The sequence below is a fragment of the Phaenicophaeus curvirostris genome, chromosome 16 (assembly GCF_032191515.1).
Source record: "Phaenicophaeus curvirostris isolate KB17595 chromosome 16, BPBGC_Pcur_1.0, whole genome shotgun sequence".
Classification (NCBI taxonomy): Eukaryota; Metazoa; Chordata; class Aves; order Cuculiformes; family Cuculidae; genus Phaenicophaeus; species Phaenicophaeus curvirostris.
In genome coordinates, this window is record NC_091407.1 from 331090 (window position 1) to 351698 (window position 20609).

Genomic DNA, 20609 nt, shown 5'->3' on the forward strand with positions numbered 1-20609 from the left:
TTTGTCTTTTTGTTTTTGTTTGGTTTAATTCTTGTCCTGACCTACAAAACAAAAGAAAATTTATTACTTAAAAAAAATTGGTGTCTAGTGGCTGTTTTATATCGGTTCATGTAGAAAGGCCATGATTCCAGTAAAAAGGTTTGGACTGTCTGACTGAAACTGAGATACTTAAAATAGCAAAAATGCATCAATATTACATTACATTGGTGAATTGTAGGCTCCTCCATTAACAGATAAATTAAAATATTACAGGTGTATTAACTGAAAATATTGAAATAGTTCTGTTTAAAGTTACTCATATGTATCAGTGATGTAAGCATTCAGTATATTAGGAGATCAGATACATCACTTTTAAGACTTCTTTTGAGCTCAGCTAGGAGAAAGTATGCTCCAAGCAGGAAAAGAAAAAAAACTCCATATTTTAATATTCTGGCGCCTATCTGTAGAGAATTACGATTCCACTGCGAAAAATAAAATGTTGATAATTGAAGAGCCTTGTATCCAAAGGGGAGCAGAAATCAGTGGTAACCTTCCAAAACCAGCCACTAACAAGGAATCATACCTGGCTGGCTTAGAAAGCAAGTTACCTCAGTAACAGATGTGGTTTTATTTCTATTCCTATTATCTTTATTTATTCTGTACACGTTGTAGAAATGTCCTCAAAGAAATCCACAAGGTGAATAACGCAGATCCATTCACATATCACCTACATAAACATTGCCCTTGCACTGCAACCTTGTAAACAGAAATTATTTGGGCATTTTGACAACAGGCAAAAAAAGCTGATTCTTTGTTCCTTTTTTCCATGCTTGTACCTTTACCAAATGCCCTGTATTGTTTAATGTAGAAAAGGATATGACACTGCAAGAAGAGATGAACGTATTTATGCACTGATGTGTGCTGTGAACAGAGCAAACGATGCCTTAAATTCATTAATTTCACAAAAACTTCACAGTCTCAAGCTTGCATGGTCTGAAGTGGATTTGGCAGTTCATGTAACACAACCACTTCTCTACCACTTCTTCTACTACAGGTGCAGTATCCAGGTGACAGCAGTGATTTTTCCCTAATATTTTAAAGCCATCCAAAAAACTTGAACTTGAATTTATTTGCTTTGTAACCTGCAAAAGATGAGTTTTAAGGCAAATAAAACCCTTATTGAGTGGTATCTCTGAAAAATATGATCTCAACGTATTGCTGTGTATTCACATGGATTTTCTTTGTGGCATGAGGTCCAGGTTTTACACAGGACAGCAGCGCTGATGTGTAACATTTTAACAGAGTGAAGAACAAGACACAGCTTCAAAATCATACCTTGGGTGTCTGTCTTCTTGCCTTGGAAAAACTCTGGATAGCTTCACACAGGAAGGGATGACTGCTTTTGTAGCCTTTACTATGGAAAAAAATTTCAGTTGTTCCAGGTCATGAGTTTCCAAACTCAGGGTCACCACCTCCCTCTCTTTTTTTTCTGTGGCTAGATCAGAGGGGAGTCACAAACTTTTCTGTTCCAACACAAGGTCAGGAGGTGTCTAAGGTTGAGGCCCTGCTTCAGAAACTGCAGGCCACTGACCAATCCCCAAACCATCCCACTGGATTCTGGTGGAGATCCTGATCTTTTCACTGCTTTCAATAAAATTTCAAAAGTAAACAGATTAGGCCACTTGATAATCCTCTGCTGATTCAGTGTTTGTAATCTCTTTTTAAAGGTTTGCATAAAAATGCAGAAAAGTAATTTTAAAAATGCTGTTTAAAATTTGTTTTAAATAGAAACATAGCTAGTAGAGCTTTCAATTTTATAAATTATAAATGCAATAAATAATTGGAGTTGATCTTTCTAAGTATTATTTTTTCAATAATTCATGTCAGTTTTTATCTCAGAGAAAATTGATTTTGATCCGCAACATTCCGTCTACTTTTTATCTTCTGTAAATTTCTTTTTAAATTTCAAATGGCAAGATAGGCTGATCCCAGGTACTTAATTATTAATGCTCTGGATATGAATGCACTTCAGGAGTCTCAGCTCTGAGGCCAAGCGCCCCCCATGCTGCACGCAGACCTTGTGAGGAAACCAGCACCAAGGGAAAGAGATCAAATTGTTATAAGATGTTCAGGGAATCTATCACTGTTTTGTCATTAATAATCATTAGTTTTGATAACAAGTATAAAATGAAAAGACGTTTAAAGTTTAATATGTATGCATGATATCCACAGTAGTAGAAAACCTTTTTATAGCACACTAGAGACAATCAGGACCTCCTTCTGTGAGCTTGCTAATGGGAAAAAATGTGATTAAAAATTTTGTATGAGGAAGGCCTACAGAAGTGTAACTGTTTCCTTTAACACTGCTCATTAATCATTAAATAGTTTATTAGTTCTACAGCTAGGTTATTGGCACAAGAAGGAATGCATGGGAATTTTATGCATCTTCAATAGAGAATCAAACAGAACCTATTTGAAAAAATATCTAAAAATAGCTGGTTAATGAAGTGTGCTACATAAAGCACATCTTACTGAGAGCAGCTATCCAAAGTTACATATTTTAATTTAAGACCTTTACAGTAGTAGTTGTGAGAAGCAACTGCTCTGTTTCAACGGAGCAGAGTTACCTTTGTTGCTGTGTGGATATGTAAGTTTGCTTCTCTTTTCCCTTAAAGCAAGATCCTCACATTGATCCACTTCCTAATCTCTGATTCTGTGGTCTTAAGTTCTCAGAATTCTAGTGAAGAGACCGTAAAAGTTAAACGAATCTAAACCTGACATTTGTAATATTGGACAGGTTTAGAGTGTATTCACTAACTAAGCAGTATAATACAAACCCAGGAGGTATCTACAAGTAAATTTGTTGCTCAACTAGTTCATGAAAACTTAACCTTTTCATAAGTTCTGCTTTTGAACAGCATTATTTAATGCAAAATAATAGTTACAAGACATACTAGCAGCACTATTCTGACCTAAGCTCTTCCACATCGGATTTAAGCCTTAAAGAGGTGAGGAATTTGTTTCCCTGAGGTGTGGACACGTCCTGTTTCACATGTATTACAAAATGTAAATTGCCAACTTCCATATAAAAGTTTTCATAATTCAGCATGATATCCACTTCTATGAATATACAGATCCTGCATATAGTCATGCTAACAACTTTGCTTTAACACTGTATCACTGTGTAATTTCAGCTGAATTTCCAGGCCTTTTTGATATACAAACATCGACTCAGTCAGAGTAGGTCAGCACTTAAAATTAATCTGACTGCAACGATAATGTGACCACAATGTGAATGTCTAGATGTTTATGTGTAACTTATGCAGGTGATTAGCTGGCATAAAATGTCATAACTATGACAGATGCATTTACACCAACCGGGGGGGGACGGACGCTCCTCTATGCATTTTGTGTGTGTATGCTGTATACATGAGCCATTGTAGAAATGATATTGTGTGAATGTAATATGTTTCATTAAGACTTAAATATATGTACTGTATATGCAGAACAAGAAGAAAGCTCATGTTATCTACTAGCAAATTTTCAACACTTACTAGAATCACATGAGGGAAGTACAACTACATAATTTTAAAGTAAAAACCATGCTTAGATTCTTTAGGGTATTGATACCACTACATAAAAGAGTAATGTGAACTTAAACAGGTCTACCAAGCTCAGGTGTACAGTGCCTTACTCATAAGAATATATTCTATGACTTTTATCAGTACAAAAATTAGTAATTTTAAAATTGCTTCATAGATATGTACAAACACCCATATGTAAAAATCCAGCTAGTTAAAGAAATAATAGAACTGAACAGCTCCTGAGGAAAAAAACAACAAGGTGGGGATTGACAGTGTAAATGTTACTGGTGTTTATATGATGTTTTCAAGGTTTAAGCTGCCTTTCTTCTCTAGGGACTTACTTCCTTTTCTCCCAGTTCACCAATATTGAATGAGCACTCTTTAAAACACATTTTTTTCTTCTGCTTTCACTGTCTTTTTTAAGAAAAAAACAACAACAACCGTTAGAAAACTTTTTTTTGTTTAACTTCCAGAATTATAGTATTTTCTATCCACTTTTTATCACTGAAGACAACATTAAAGTTAGAATTAATTATTTAAAGAGTACGGCAACCTTTAACTAAGTGCAGCAGTAGTTTACTACTTAGCTTAATGTCCACTGTGAGAGCCCTAATGTACTGGTTTCTTTTGCAGAACAAAGTGACCACCAAAAGCGGGACTTTGTGGGCCAGTTGGATAAAACATAAGCTCATCTCGCCCCCAAAACCCCGACTCTGGAACCACAACCTTCTGAGATTCAATTTGTAAGTCAAGTATCTTGGTAAGATATGCCAAATCAGCAGCGAGAAACATTGCGGGTAATTTTCAGACTAATAGAAGAGAACGTTGTAGCCAAGTCACAATACACACTCCTTCACTTTCTGGACAGCAGGAACTGCTAACAGATGCTATTCGTTTTTACTGACAGTTTACGATTTATTTATTAAGTAGGTAAGCAGCATCTCTACAAGTGCGTATCTAAATTGTCACACAACTCCCCTGGGCAGCAGGTATTTATTAGACCCAGCAATCAAAATCTCTATCGAGATTTCTTCTTAAAGTGAGGAATAATTTACTTGTTCATCTCTTCTGCTATATTTCCGACTAAAGCTGACACATTCGAGAAATGTCTGTCATTATTCTAGATTTGTTATTTGTAAGAAGAACTAGAAAATACTTTCACTTTACTTGTTCGGTCTCTTCCCGCTAGCAGTGGCTCCAAGCGGTCAGCTGCGTCTAAACCTTCCTACCCTCAGGCTTGACTTTCTTCAGAACTTCTTTCAAAGATGAGGGGCAAGTAGGGATCCGTAGACAAAAGGAACGTATTTTCTAAATCTTTAGTTTATAATTTTAACAGAACTTCTAAATAAAGTCCGAGTTTAAAAGCGTTGTGGTTTACGCTCGGATGACCGAGGTAGGTAAACGCTGTCAGTTACTTTAAAAGAAACTAATTACAGTGCTCGAAAAGACACCGTTCCATTTATTCTGCTTCCGATAATCAACCCCCGGGGCCGAGGGCCGCCGTGCCGGCCGCCCCGCACACAGGCAGCCAGCACCCTTGGACGGACACCGCCGACCACTCGGCGGCCGAGCGGCGCCGCCCGCCCGCAGCGCTCGGGGGTCCGGGGGCTCCGCGCCCCGCACCTGCCGCCCGGCGGCCTCCCCAAGGCCTGCGGCAGGTGGGCGCGGCTCGGCTCGGCTCGGCTCGGCGCGGCGCGGCTCGGCTCGGCTCGGCTCGGCTCGGCGCGGCTCGGCTCGGCTCGGCTCGGCTCGGCTCGGCTCGGCGCGGCTCGGCTCGGCCCGCCGCCCCCAGGTGCCCGCGGTCCCCCTGCCGAGCGCACCACTCACCGCAGCCCCCGCCGCGCCCGGCCGGCTCCTTCCCTTGGCAAAATCCGGACTCGTTACATAAAAAGATCACCCTGCCAGGCGCCCAGAAACATTTCTTCATCACGGTCACGCCACGAGCTAAACGAGAGGCCACGGCGAGGGGAAGGGAAAAAAATCCAGAAGGTTGTGGGCTTGTTTGTTTGTTTGTTTTTTCTTACTATCCTTTTCCTATAAAAAAAGGGGGGGGGGGGGTGGGGAAAAAGTGCAGGGGGTGGCAAAGAGCAGCCGCCAGGGAGTAAGTAGGGGAGAGTCAGTCATTGTCGCCACAAAGCCGGCTCCCCGCGCTCGCTCCGCCGGCGCTACAGAGCCCCGCGGCCCCGGCAGCAGGGGCGGGGACGCCGCCACCCCGAAAAGGTTTTTTTTTCCTAGAAACTACCTCCAAATATAGTAACAGGGAAGGGGCATTCCTAGAAATTCGGGAGACGTCAGAAAGGGAAGATTTGTGAAATTCAGCCTCGGTTCCTGCAGAGGGCTCCTAGCACGGGAGAAAAAGAAAAAAATCAAGTGAGCAATAAAGTGCTTTTCATGCTTCTCTGATCAGATAATGGTTAAAAAGGAGGATTGGTAAAACACTTAACTTGCATTTCTTCGATACGATCTAGGAGTTTCATACGGGAAGAAGGCTAATCAGTAAACCCCTTTCCTCATTTTCTACTAATGTTTATAGATGCCTATCTCCTGTATTTACTTTCCCTCATGTCCTCGTATCAGGCCCGTGCACACGGCAAATAACAGGAGTACGTGTATGAGTGAAAAATGGGCCAAATGACAACCCTCTCATGTATCACAGGAACACTAATTAGTGTTCGTGTGTTATTTTAAACAGGCTTTGTGGGCTTCATCTTTCACGCTACACTGATGTGAATAATTCATGTTATTACTGTAGATGTGTGCAATATTGTTACTCACACGAACGGGGATTTGTAGGCTGGCTTTTATTTAAGGGCCCAGTACTGAGAATTGCTGAGTGTTGTCTGTCCCCATTGACTTAATGGTATTTTAGGCCGTTAATTAATTCTGCTCAGCAATTCAGAGGATCAGGCCCTGACCGACAAACATAAATCGGGACTTGCAGCAGACTCGCATACTGGCATGAGCCTCTAATATTCCTCACGTCTCCTAAATCTGTATATTTGCTTTGTGCTTGTGTCTTGCACTCAGTCCTTCTTCAGTCATGTCTTTTTAAAAAATGCTATTTCATATATTTTATAGGAAAGAGAAATTAATGTTCTCAAACCAGTAATGGATGAAGATGTTATTTATATATGCTATTAGTAATATAAAGACATCAATGCATTTGTAACAAAGCATCATTTATCTTGAATAGCAAAGGCTGCTCTAAAAAACCACAATAGCCAGCTTTTGGAGAAAGAGAATAGATTTCAATGTGTGCAACTCTTGCAGGTTAATTGAATTTCTGTAATGAAATTCCTCACAGCCACATGAAATCCTTGGGTTCGTTCTTTGAATCTCATTACAATTTGCAGTCTTCTCTGCCCCCAAATCAAATGCAATAAAAACACTGGGGTCTGGCTTTACTTCAGTGTTTTGTAGAACCTCATATTTAATCAAAACATAGTTATAGACACCTGTCTGCGGTTTTGAAGGGGAATTAGTGGAGTTCACCTGGCAATCCTAAATGTGCTTTGACGCTTAAGTGTGTTTTAACTGTTATTGCAGTGCTCAATAAACGATTGCTTCAAAATACAGAGCCAGCTTTCTGAGAGGTGCACCCTAAGTATTTTATTGGCTCTAATGCCTGGTTAGAAGTAGATTTATTGTAAGTAATCATTTGGAATTCAAAACAGCTCTAGTTAATTGCAAAAAGGTCTTTTGAAGCTGGCTGGCTTACTTAGGACATACTGCTCTGCTCTGCCTGTCACTCATTTCCTGAGAGAAAAGGTGAATGGCAGCTCCAAGTTCAGGATCTTTTGATCATTAAAAGAAATGGATGTGCTGTCCTCTGTTGGTCATACTGGTTGTCACACATAAAATTCAATTAACTCTGTTAAAACAACAAAAATGATGAAACTAAATTAAATTTTCTTCATTTCCTGCCTTCAGCAGTAAGAGTGCACAGTGTGAGGGTTTTCTAAATAATTTTTAAAAAATGATCTGATGATGGGTACTAGAAGCTGGATTAAGAAAAAGACTCATTTCACCTGGTACCACACTACAAATTCTGGCCTGGAATTCGGCCCCATCGGACACCAGCTGCTGTTTTAACTGCTTGCTGTGGGCCACCTGCCCTGCTGTGCCCAACCTGCTGTGGGACACAGGGAGCTGGGGCTGCCCTCTGGCACCGGGGCTGGCTCCCGATGGGGGCTGCACGTGGCGAGAGAGGATCTTCCTAGCTAAGTTCCTGTCTGGGGACAGGGCTGTGTGTGCCAGCTCGGATGTTTGTGCTCACGTTGTGTGATGTGATGGCAGCTATTCAGCTTCTTGTGGTGCTCTTAACTACGGCAGCACAGGCTGCGCCGGGTGCATGTAATGCAGGTTCCCCCAGTACCGCTCATGGTGTCTGTCTGTGAGTTGTGATGTACAGAAACGCTCTGCTCTGTGTTGGGAAGCAGCAGGAACGTGTCCGCTTGGGTTCATGTTTCAAGAACAGTAAGTTGCAACTGGAGAGGATCCCGGGGGACCGTAGCAAGGATAATTGGAGGCGTGATCAGAAGTGTAGAAAACCTGACTTAGAGGAGAGATTTTAAAATTTGGGGATTTGGGGCTTGATGTTGTGTAAATGAGTATGTCATGGCAATAAACCTGTGTGGTATGCTAATTATTTCTACATCTTGACTGCTACTGGAGTTTGCAGTTTCTGTTCTGCACTAGCTTCTCTTACGCTGTGATTTCAGAGGTAGTTTTCTGATTACAAAATTAATTTCAAGTAAATAACCATAGGACATGTCTTAAAAAGTTCCTTAGCAAATTTTTTATTATGCTAATAATTCAGCAAAATATAAGTTTTGTCTGCCAACTGAGGAGAACCGGGCTCTGTATTATCTGATTTCTGTGTGTGTCGTGTAACAGACTCACAGGCCTCAGCCCTTTGTTTTGTGGGTGAAACGCAGCCGTTGCTCTCACGCATACCTGGCTTAGTCTTATGTTTCTGAAAAACAAGCAAGAATTGACAAAAGCATTACTCATCACAGGCAGGGTGGCTCCTCTCCAGGTTTCTCCTTGTGGTTGTAGTAACAGCAAGCAGTATTTATCAGATACGTGCTTTGTCCTTGAGGCTGATTTTTTTGTTTAGTTTTGAAAATGCTCTTATGAAAGCAGCTTCAGGGACATGGCTGCTCCTCACTGTCCTTCATATCCATGAGTACAAGTATCTGCGAGAACAGAAACCAATTCAGAACATTTGGGGCGGTTGTTTTGCATGTGCTCTGTGCTGAAACTGTCACTGCTCAAAATCAATAATTTATATTTTCCTTCTCTCTGGGGAGATTGGGCAGCATTGTCACAGATTTCACACTAGAAATTTCAAATTGAGAAAGGAGGTGGAAGATATGCGCTATGATTTCTTCTCTGCTGCTGCTTCATCAAAATTATAGCAAATTTGCTTCGGAACAGTTCTAGAGACTTGTAAATATTGACAGTAAGCTAAGTGAAAAAATATAAATTTTAATTACATTGTAATTAAGACATTCAGATAATCTTCATAACACTAAATCTGTGCAAAGAAAATGTAGAATAAATGGTTACAGCTCTTCTTTAATTCAAAATACAACTTGAATGTTGATTTTGCCCTACCAAAAGCATATACGTATTTTATTTTAAAAGATTTTACAAAATCTAGTGTAAATAATTAATGGTGGCTATTTTTGTTCGTATAATAATAGTACAATTTTTATTCTAGGCAGCAGTGTGCAGAATATAAGAGGAAGATTTGTCAGGAAGAAAACACTGACTCTGTGGACTAAACAAAGGGCAGTGAAACTTCAAATAGTAAGCAAATATCAAACATAAATCAATAAAGATTTCCTTCAGTTTGTAGCACTGTTATTTATATTGTTTTGATGGTCTTAGGCACTGTCAGCTCTTAACTGTGTGTGCTGGTGTTTGGTCCCATCGCTGTCCCTGAGCTGGACTCCCTGGCTGCCTGTGATCCTGCTGGACCCGCTGTACGTGAGGAGCCCGGTCTTGGCTGGTGCTTGGCGATGGGTGAGCATCATGCATTTTCTCTTAACGTAACCAGCCCAGCCCTTCCTTGCCCATTTTGAACATGCCAGGGAGGTTTTCTATTTATAAGGATATAAAATGTAATGTGAACGCTAACTAGATTGCAGATAATCCTTCTAAGTGATTAGTGCTACAGATGAAGAAATCTCATGTTTTACTAACCAGAAGGCAGATCTAAATTAATAAATAATTAAATGAATTAGGGGGAGGGGAGGGACATGGTAGCTGCAGCCTGTGGAGGACATCTCTTCAAACCGAGTTCGCAGAGGCTCTACTTGTTGGTCACAGGTGTGAATCCGGGTGGTGGCAGGTGGTGGCACGTGTAGCAAATGCGTGGGACATGGGTTTGGTGCATGTCTTTGCCCTGTGCACTTGAAACCATCTCCTACTTTTGCTTCTTCAGTCTGAGTTTGAGAGTCTCTTGACTGCAGCTTTAGGCCTGGAGGAAAGCAGGTTGAAGAAATATGTTTCCATTGCTGCAGATGTGAAGAGAGGCGTGGGGCGGGAGTGGAGTGCGGGCTGGGCTGGCATGAATGGTAGTGAAGGAGTTGGAGAACAAGTCTTACGAGGAGCTGCTGGGGGAGCTGGGGTTGTTTAGCCTTGGGAAGAGGAGGCTGAGGGGAGACCTCATTGCTCTCTACAACTGCTTGAAAGGAGGTTGTAGAGAGGAGGGAGCTGGGCTCTTCTCCCAGGTGACAGGACAAGGGGCAATGGCCTCAAGGTCCGCAAGGGGGGGTTCACACTGGACATCAGGAAAAAAATTTTCACAGACAGGGTCATAGGTCGCTGGCAGAGGCTGCCCAGGGAGGTGGTGGAGTCCCCATGCCTGCAGGGGTTTAAAAGACGGGTAAACAGGTCCTCAGGGACATGAGTTAGCGGCAGGTGGACTCGATGATCCACGAGGTCTTTTTCAACCTGGGAGACTCTACGAATGCAGCGGGGCGTTCGCTGGGAGCGACCCCCGGTCCTGGCGCTGTCGCAGGGCGCTCTCCCGGGAGCCGCGCGGGGCACCGTCCCCGCAGTCTTCCCCTAAAAATGATCGGGAAGAGTCCCGTCGGCGCGGACCCGCCGAGGCACGGACGGGGTTCGAACCCGTGATCTTCGGTTTACGAGACCGACGCCTTACCACTTGGCCACCGCGCCTGCGTTAATGGCTCCTCCCGGCGCTCTTGTGTCGCTGGCGCCTCTCCCGCCTCGCCAGCCGCGTCCCCGCGGGGCCGGGAGGAACCGCGCGAGAGGGGCGAGAGGCGGGAGGAAAACCTCCCTTCGCCGAGGAGAGGGGGACTGCCGAACGTTGGCAGGATTCGAAGGTAAATGTTAAATTAAGTCAGCTAAGTGCCTGGAACTTTTCCTCTATGTAAACTTCAGTGTTGTGAAATGCAGAAGAGATCGCTCAAATACGTTTTCTTATAGACGTGGTCTCAGTCTTGATGAGTGACCAGAGAGCAAAGCCCTCAGTTCTCACTGTTCGTTGTGGCGATATCTTTAGATTCCCTGTGAGACTTGCTGGCGATGCCATGAAAGGCCAAACTAGATAATCAATGCCAATTTGATTATTAAGCAGGTATTCCTTTAATAAACAGCGCTGGGGTACACGTGGGGTAACCCACCTAATGTGGCCCACTGTTGAGATTAAGAGAAAATACCCAGTTTTGTTTTAAAAAAGCTGCCTACAATTTGAGCCTAACTTCCTCAGTGCATCTGAGAAAAGTGTTACTGTCTATCTAAACAAAGCGCTGCTTAGTGGTAAGCTGATTCCTCAAAACCATAGTTTTCATAACTAGAAACGTAAATCCAGTTTTAAAACATGTAATTGTCTGTGGTTTCTTTTGATGTCTGGATACTTATGTTTGAAAGTGTCTTTTATGCTGCTCATTCCCCTTTTTGAGCTCCATGTGAAAGCCCTTATTCTTTATGCTGAATGCTCCACATGTAGTGTTCTCTTCTCACAAAATCTTTTCTAAAACACAACATGAATTTCCTAAAGGAAGGTCTGTAGAAGGCTTCTATGGTGGGAAGATGATGCCAGAGATTTTGTTGGAAAGAGAAAATAATCACTAGGTGTTCTATTTTCGTCCCTAAAACTCACTCTTATGAGATGGAGGTTGTTGCTTTAGGAGAGGGCTTTGATGTCTGTTTTAATATACAAAACTAGGCCATTCTACAAATCTCCCCAACTCTTTTGAAGTGATAGCGTCATATTTATGCAGAATTTATGCAACAGTATAACTGAGTTTAGAAAGTCTTGCTGTGAGGTAGCTGGAATGCTCCTCAGTTATCAATGACTTGAGTGTAGACTTGTCCTAGCTTTATGAAAGAATATTTCTCTATACTGTTTTAACTTCGAATCAACAGCAGTTGTCTTGGAGGGATTCAAGAATGATGAAGCATGGAGTAGCCCTGCAGTCCTTGTTCTGCAGAGAAGACTGGACACTCGTCTCCATGTAATTTTTTATGTGGAGGGGAACATTTCTTAGAGTTACTCTATACATTTGTGGATAAACATGTAAGGAAAAAAAAGACCCTAGCTGTTGTGTCTCAGTTGCTCTTCTAGTTTGTTACTTAGATTCTTTTTCTAGGAAGGTCTTGGTGGGTTTGTAGGCTACGGTATGGCATGTGACTTCTTTACTATCCAAGAAACATCTCTGACTTGAGATAGTACAAATATTCTAAGAATTATGGCACTATTCAGCCATATTTGTATGATATATAAGCTAATAGGCAGGAGTATGTAGCATTTAATACTATACAGAGTAAAGACAAATGTGATGGTGGCCATGGTTTAATATGTTCGGGTTTTATTGAAAACTAGAGTTTAGCTTGTGGAAATCATTCAGAATAATCTCACGCTTTGTTAAGTCCTTCTTGTCTTGGTGTTTCCATCATAATACTAATATGAACACAGTCTGGAGGGTAAGGAAGGTTATGTGTTTATATTTCTTGATCTTTGTAAAACAATCAAACCCCCAAATTGCCAGCTGCCACCAAAAGAAGTGCTTTATCTCTGAAATATCCTAACTATGAATTCTGTGATGCACAAACACACAGTCAAAAAGTGTTTATACTTGTTCTGCAATACTTCTTTGGTGTATGTGATATCTGAAGGTAAGTTTATGGCCCACTTGGCCTACAAACATTTAAAATAGTTGAAGTTCACAGAGAAAAGGTACTTTATGAAATTTACAGGGCATAATAGTAAGTTTTTAACTTGTTCAGGTTTATGGGTACTATTTACTACTTGATGGGTTTTGTAATATTTGGAGAATTTCTGATGTCATCAGCACACAACAGATTCTATTAAGGAAGATGGTGATCTAGTTGGGTGATCTAGTATGGGGACTGCCTCCACATGAACAAGTATGACAGTAAATATTTAGAAGAAGCAGCTTCATCATGTGAAGAAACTTGTGCATATTGAACAAGTCATAGCTCATTCTCCTGAAAAAATGCATAGAGGTGTTCTAGAATACAAACAGCAGAATACAAAGTGCAAATACAAAATCTCACAGTCCAGCACATCTTGAAAACCTTGGAAGAATTCAGAAAAGTCACGAATTAAAATGAGTGCAATCTTGTCTACATCAGAAGTAATTTTCCATTCCTTTCCATGCCTTATTACAGTTATGAAATATCCCTAAATTTCTCACAGAATACTCTTATTCTTTGCACTTACTTGCATTATTTAACAAATTGTTTTTTATAGTTGGAGAGTTACAGGTAGCTCCTATTCAGAAAAACATGATACAAATACTATTTCCTTTCAAGTTAAATGCAAGAGTAGTACTGTAAAGTATAAAAAAGAATCACAGTATTTTATAGCTGTTGAGAATGGCTGTATAAACTTTCTCCGGGATTATTTCTCTATCTGTGACAACATAACTCAGTTAGGAGCAGAAGCCTGTATTGTGAGGTGAAATACACCCAGTAAGCTGCAACAATATGTTAATAGTTTTTGACTTCACTCTGAGAAGCCTTAAATGTTAATTTGCATAAGTGAACAAAATGTTGTATTTGACTCACAAATGAGGTTAAACTGTCTGGGGAATATTCAGAAGCTTCCCTCATCGCACAGGAAGAGCTTTCTGAGAGATGTGTCTATGTGGTCAGGTCTGGGCAGCTCAGTGGAACTATTCCACCAGTCTGCTCCAGGGCAGCGATACGCTTGAGGTTCACAATAGGAACACACACCTCTCTGAAGTGCCTCGTTTATTCTGTGTTTTGAGTTGCCCTTTCTCCCTCCCTGAAAAAAAAAAGAAAATCTCACTTGGAGTGAGGAGGAAACTCTATTTTTTAACTTGTTCCTTTTTCACCCTTGGTATGTGTCAGAATGATAGCAGAGCCCCTGTGTCCCTTGCTTCTGATTTTATACACAATTTCAGTGTTGCAGCTTGTTCCCCTCTCCACCAGCAAATTGTGTGGATTAATCCGAGGGATTATCCTTAGAGATCTGACTCTCACTGGTTGACAAAAATACATAGTAGACTCGTACTATTTTCCCCCAAATCTTACCACAGCGTCTTGAGTTTTGATCAGTTTTTCTTCTGCTTGTAATGAGTTTAAACTAGTGCTTGTTCAGTGATTTCTTTGTTCAATGCATTCGTTATGTAACCTTAACGTTATCTCCTGTGCTTGACTTCAGAAGGATTTAAAAATAAGATGTTGTGCTCTTGTGAAAAACAACAGGGAATGTCCAAAATTGCTTATCTCTGCAGTTGTTAGGACACTGTCAGAGCTTCTTAGGCTTGTACGGTTAACACATGGTTACTCTGTGGGTAGCCTAGGAAAAGCACTCCCTTCCGAACTGTTCATCCCTTCTTAAAAACATTATGGCAGGATAGGTATTCTTAGATGCTTGGAAGCTTAATTTTTTAAAATTGGGCTGAGCCAAAGAACAGTCATTTTTCAATGAACTGCTTAGTAGATGAGGTGTGTGGGAGTGAACCCCACCAGCTGCACATCACAAGAATACAGTGACAAATTACAAAATAAGGGCTGTATGGCTTATGAGCCATTTTAAAAAGTCATTGATTACAAGTCTTAGTTTTTATGAAGCTGCTTCATTTAAAATATATTTAAGATGTATATTTTACCTGTGTGTTACATAAGACAGTTATACTTGTGCATACATTGGAATTTTATTTTTTCTTAAACGACAAGAGTTTTGAAAAGTCTGTGTTCTTACCCTGCCTTTTCTTGAGAAAAGAACAGAAAACAGAAAAGGAATTAATATAATAGTATTGCTTAAAAAAAAGTACAAACTCAAACTTTGAGAGTAGAGGGAATCTCTGTTCTTACAGATTCTGGCTCTGATTTTGAAGACAAACTATCATTCTTCTGGAGTCTGTCTTACTGCAGATTTCATTCTTATTCCTTTTCTTGAGAAAGGTACTTCGGGCATAGGCCAAATGTTTCTGAATTTTTGTTAATTATTAGGAATGGTATTTTAAGTAGTAAGCATGGACAAATGAACACAGTTTTCCTTTTTTATTTGAGACACTTAGCAAAAATGCTGAAATATCAAACATTTCCTCAGTAGCTACAATATTGCCACTATGTACAAAATATTTGATAAATGTAGTACACATATAAAAATACAGTATGCGTTACATATATACAGTACAATGTGCAAAACATATGGCATTCAAACATATGGAATCGATCTTAGGGGTGCAAACAGCAAATACAAAGGCATCATGGTTTCTTATAGAAAGGCAATACATAAACCGACGCCCTGATTGCCATAATTTGCGTTTAGTAAAGTAGTGCTTAAATGAAGAGGGCCCTAGACACAGGTGTCTGTCTTCTTCTTTTCACAAAATGAGATGCTAAGACATAATTGTGACTATGAAATTAAGAAGAGAAACACCTCCCAGGGTTAGCGTTATTTCTGCTGCAAGCAGTACTGTGAAGAAAAATCCTACCTGGAAAAAAGCCTGTGCTATTACTTAATACAAATTTCTCAAACAACAAAAACAATTCTGTACTGTTAAACATCAAAAACATCTTTGAAAATATCTACATCCTTAATTTTAAAAAAGTATGGATAATACTTTGGGGGATTTATTTTCCTATGCTTCAAAATACAAAGTGCCTCCTTTGGCAATATAAATGGCAATGCTTTGGTTCTTATTTAAATGTTTATATTATTGTAATTTATTTTAGGCTGTCTTTTGAATATCTGAGGTGTATTTTTTATAAAAATAGCGTGATTATATAGTTATTAACCATTCCCTGCTTTTGATTGAGAATTTGCTCTCATAGCTGGAATGGCTTTTTTTTTGGCTAGATTTCTACAAATACATTTATGCACTTTTAACTTTAAAAGTGTTTTTATTCAGTATTGGACACTACAGAATGATGTGGTGTCTCTTTTTTGCACTTTATAGCTATTTGTAGCAGACTGGTATAAAAGGAATTTGAGATTACTTCAGGCTTTAATGGGGGCTCTTTATTGGCCAAGTATATACTATATGCAACTCCACTCTGTATCTTACGTGAAAAGCCATCTGCAGTTTGGTGTAGAAGTCATCAAAAGGCGATACTAGAGATAAGTGGAAGAATTTTTTTTTTCCAGTTTTAATAGAATTTACTTTACGTTTATAATACACTGAAGATGCCATCCAAATAACAACTGTTTACATCAGTGAGCTTTCCTGTGTTTTGATTACATAATGCCCTTCCAGTTAAATGTATTCTGTGACTGCATTTCCTCTGCCTTGAAAACAGTTCAGCAGCTTGTGCTTGGGTTCCAATTACGATGTCTACTATATTTTTCAGGCATCTGAATGTTTGAGATTAACATAAATAAACATAAAAGTTTATTATCAAAACTTCCATTTTAATCAGCTGCTTCCTTGAATGTAACTCCTGTTGGTGAATACTGAAATACCTTGGAAAGAAATGTCAGTATTAAGTAGTGACTATTTCTAAAAGTTGCGACCTCAGCTTTATAAAGGTCTGATTCTGCAAGCCCACATTGCTGGATTAGACTCTGAATTTCTGTAGAGATCAGCTACCACAATTTAATTTTATTCTCTAAGAGAACTGCTAAATTTATGACAATGGTTTCTTAACTATTTATGAAGTGAATCAAAATTTTTCCCTGTAAACTTACCTGCCTTAACTAATGCTGAATGGCACTAGAAGTGCGTAACAAATGCCATTTCTGTGTTAAATGCAGGATTAAACGTAGTCAAACTCAAGTTGTGACTTGGTCTTCATTAACTTCAGCCTTACAAAACATATGTCTGAGCTCCTTCCATGTCTACAAGTGTAAACACCAACTTTTGATTTTTACGCTGATAAAATGGTATTCTTAATTGCTTCAAAGGATCTACCAACAACACATTTGACAAGATGTGTTCTGTTAGTATATTGCAGCCATGAATGGCAAATTTAGTGCCAGTGCATTCCTTTGCAGCTGTTCTCTTAATGAGAAATATTCAGTTCTGTACAGTCAAGCTGCACAGCTACGATTAAATTTCTAAGATGCACTGTATTTGTGTTACAAAAATTGCCATGTAAAACATGCACACACAGAAGTCCAAGCAAAACCTATTTCTGCCGTAACAGGCCTATATAACTATGGCAAATATATCACATTTCAGAACAAAGTCTAAAGCAAACCATTATATATAGGGTTTAATACACATAATTCTGAAATGTACAAAAATGTAATCACACATTCCCTACACTAGAATATTTGTACTTTAAAAACTAAAAATGATCCCTTTTTTTTTTTTTTCTGCAAATAGACTTTCAGAGTAGAAAGCTATACTCTACTGATAACAGCACAGCTCAACTGTTTGGGTTTATTTCTGCACATAAGATTCCTATGGATTAGCTAACATTCTACACTGCCAATACAGATAGTTTTGTAGCTAGATGATTTTGCCAGTTTTAAGCTCTATTTACATGCACATCAAAAAATGACAGCACAGTTACTCTATGTTAATTTGTCCTGTAAAAATTAATTTACTTGCCTCTTATTTAATCAGAAGGCAGGGTCAAAAAGGGGTAACTCTAACCACACGTATGTGGTATGAAGTCTTGCGTATCACACATAATAAATTGACAGTACTGCAGAGTATTAAATTTCATTCAAATTTGTTCCTATCAGACCAAGAGTCCTTAATTCTTATTCCCGTAACAGCTGAGGGCACTTAGTATCTCAGAGTACTAGCTCCCAAGATAATATGATGGAAAGGAATGCAAAAAGTTGAATGTATTTGTTCAAAGTTATTGTAGAGTCCTATACCATCAACATTTGAGGCAGACAGTCCGTGTGTGATATTGTACTCAAGTATTGTAGGCACAGCAAGAAGGAATAAGGAAATATGTCTTTCAACTTCATCTGTTGTTGTGAAAATCTTCATAGATTGTTTCTCTGTACTTAGTTTCAGATTCAAGTAAATCCTGGCCTGTAAATCTACTGAAGATATATGATTTAAAGTGCTGGTAACTGATATGATGCAAACATACGATGCCATTTAAACCATGAATCAATGATATCATCCACTATTTTACCTGAAGCCAATGGCATTACGTAATATTAGCAAACCAGACAGCATTGTATATCTGGAGACATAAATTTGCACTTAATTTCACAATATCTTCTGATAGAAGTGTTTTGTTTGATGTTAACATGATTGCGTTGTTTTGGGGTTTTTTTTTGGGTCTTCTAAAAATGAGATATAGGTTGTTAAATAGATAACAGATACTTTGTTTTCCTTATATTTTTGATACTCTTTGATAATTATTAACAAGCAAAAGCTTCAGCGCATTGTTTCATTAGTTGCTGCAAAACTTTATTTTTGAAGGTTGGTGGTGAGGAAGGAATTGTGCAATGAGATGGGGTTTCAGGCTAGAAAACATACCATGTTTTGTTGTTCAGGAAACAGGAAATAATTCCAATTTTATGTTTGATTTGATTATCAGCCTACATCATCTATGGCAACATTTAACAGTTATTACCCGAGAGACAACCATATTTTACTTCTATTTGCATTTTTTTTTCCACTTGCTTTCATAATAGACTCTGAAAAAAACGGCTAAGGCCTTTTAAAACATAATCTTTTCATGTGCTGTGGGGTAAGAGCTTAATTTTGCTATTCTCTGTTCTAGGTATGAAATATGCCTTTTTATCACAAAACAGTACATCTTGATACTGCTATTCAGGATTCTCACTGAGCGGCTTCTCTGGTTAGCTTCCCTGATGTTATGTACTGGTAGACAAAGCTGTTCAGTAGATAGAGTTCAAGAAGAAATAATAGTGTCCTGACAGTTCTGTCCCCTGCAACTTGGTGTGATCCTACAAACATCTTTGAGGGCATTTGGGCTATTCTTGCATAGATGCTTGCAGGATCATAGTGCACAACAGCATTAATTGAATTTTTCTACTTCCTCAACTTGTTTTAATATGCTGAGATATTGGATTCAATGATCTAACAAATACCCTCAAACACAAAGTAAATTAGGATATTGTTTCCATTATAGTAATCTCTTGTTTGAAGACCACTGTTCCCCTCTGTTCACAAAAATAAGCTGTACAAAGTTAAAAGAGTATACAAATAACTGTCCGATATACACATTAAAACCTAGCTAATAAATCCAGAGCATTGCTATACAAAATTCAGTGTACTCAATATTACCTGGCATAGCTCAGTGGACTTCTTGCAGTTACACTTAATGTCCCTTTGGATGCAGTTAAATTCTTCCCTCGTGGTTAAAGAATGGGGGAAGAGTTTTAAAAACCACAAAACCAAAATATAAAAAAACAACTTGAAAAGAGACTAGATATATGAAATTTCACTGAACCAGCCAGTGCTTCTACTTGCCTTTGCTCTCTCAATTAATTTTGAACCTGGCTCAGGCTATCCACAGGAACAATGTAGTGCAGTGATACCTCAACCTCCCTCAAACATTTGTTCACTGTGTCAATATCAACAGTTGAAATCTCGCTTCTTCTTCTCTAAGTTTAGCCATGTCGTGTTGCTCGTTTAAGCATTACAAAATCAAAGGACATAACTTCTTTCCTAAATATTTGTGATGCATTTACCTTGGGGTACTTGTTAATCAGCAAGTACAATCATCTTTTCTTGACTTGTGAAATACAGCTTTCAGAGGGCCCTGATGTGCATTACTGATAGAAGCATAAAGTAATTCACTGTTGTAAACTTGAAAATCAATAAGGAATTAGCATCAATTAGCATTTGTTCTTCCAAACACTACTGTCTTAATTTATCTCAACTGCAATCAGAATGGTACAATAATGGACCTCTGCTGTAAACAGACTTGCAGGTCATGTTCTCATTGGCTGTACTTAATCCCAGTGCAACTGTAGATCTTGCGGATCTAGAAAGTCAGTAGAAAACACGCTGGGTGCAGTAGAACTGAGAGGAGTGAGTCCAGAGGAGGAGCTGGGCATTGTAATGTCTAGCCATTCCATACTGTCCAAATTTGTATCGGGAAGGTCAAGAGACAGACAAGAATTATTAGTGGTAAACTGTGGGTCGGATGTTTCCATGGGTGAATGAGAGTGATCCAAAATGCTGGAGTGATTAAGCAGATCATTCTGGAGGTCTTCAATTAAAGAAAATGACACTCTGTCATCATTACTACTTGTCAGTTGAGGAATTTCATTACCTGATGGTAAAGTTCCATCCAAGAGGGCTTCAAGTTGGTTTTCCAAACTTATAGACAAGCTGGTTGTTGGTTCTAAGGACACAGGAGGGGGAGCCATCTGGATTTGTGGTGGTGGGCGGGATATTGCTGTATTCACTGGCATTGTCGTGATGTTGGCTGTTACTGGTCTCATTTTGGAAATGGGAGATGGTTCTTCCTTTATTGGAAGGGAAATCTCTGTAATAAAAAATTAGCCCACAACTGAATTCAAAAAAGATAAAGAAATGTATCCTCAGGCTTACAACATCCACCTCTTTTTTGCCCATTTGCATCCACATGTGAACTCAATGGAGTAAGAATAATTTTGCTGTTCTG

At 39.4% G+C, this 20609-nt stretch overlaps 1 protein-coding gene, 2 long non-coding RNA genes and 1 other non-coding gene across 7 annotated transcripts in view; 2 read left to right on the forward strand and 2 right to left on the reverse strand.

The window, feature by feature from the left end:
- Positions 1-5332: 5332 nt before the first annotated feature.
- On the forward strand, positions 5333-9885 carry LOC138727682 (uncharacterized). The gene is made up of 3 exons (XR_011338598.1): positions 5333-5552; positions 9289-9377; positions 9459-9885. It is a non-coding gene; the product is annotated as an uncharacterized lncRNA (long non-coding RNA).
- A 797-nt stretch (positions 9886-10682) lies between these two features.
- On the reverse strand, positions 10683-10754 carry TRNAT-CGU (transfer RNA threonine (anticodon CGU)). Its single transcript has one exon. It is a non-coding gene; the product is annotated as a tRNA-Thr (tRNA).
- A 44-nt stretch (positions 10755-10798) lies between these two features.
- The window catches only part of LOC138727681 (uncharacterized), a 58770-nt gene continuing 48959 nt past the window's right edge, over positions 10799-20609 (forward strand). For both annotated transcript variants that reach the window (XR_011338597.1, XR_011338596.1), the window contains exon 1: positions 10799-10921. This is a non-coding gene — a long non-coding RNA (uncharacterized lncRNA). The remainder of the gene's footprint in view (positions 10922-20609) is intronic.
- MRTFB (myocardin related transcription factor B) overlaps positions 15081-20609 on the reverse strand; it is a 64669-nt gene continuing 59140 nt past the window's right edge. For all 3 annotated transcript variants that reach the window (XM_069870334.1, XM_069870332.1, XM_069870333.1), the window contains one exon: positions 15081-20471. In XM_069870334.1, coding sequence (XP_069726435.1) covers positions 19933-20471 — 539 coding nt within the window. In that variant the 3' untranslated portion in view covers positions 15081-19932. The remainder of the gene's footprint in view (positions 20472-20609) is intronic.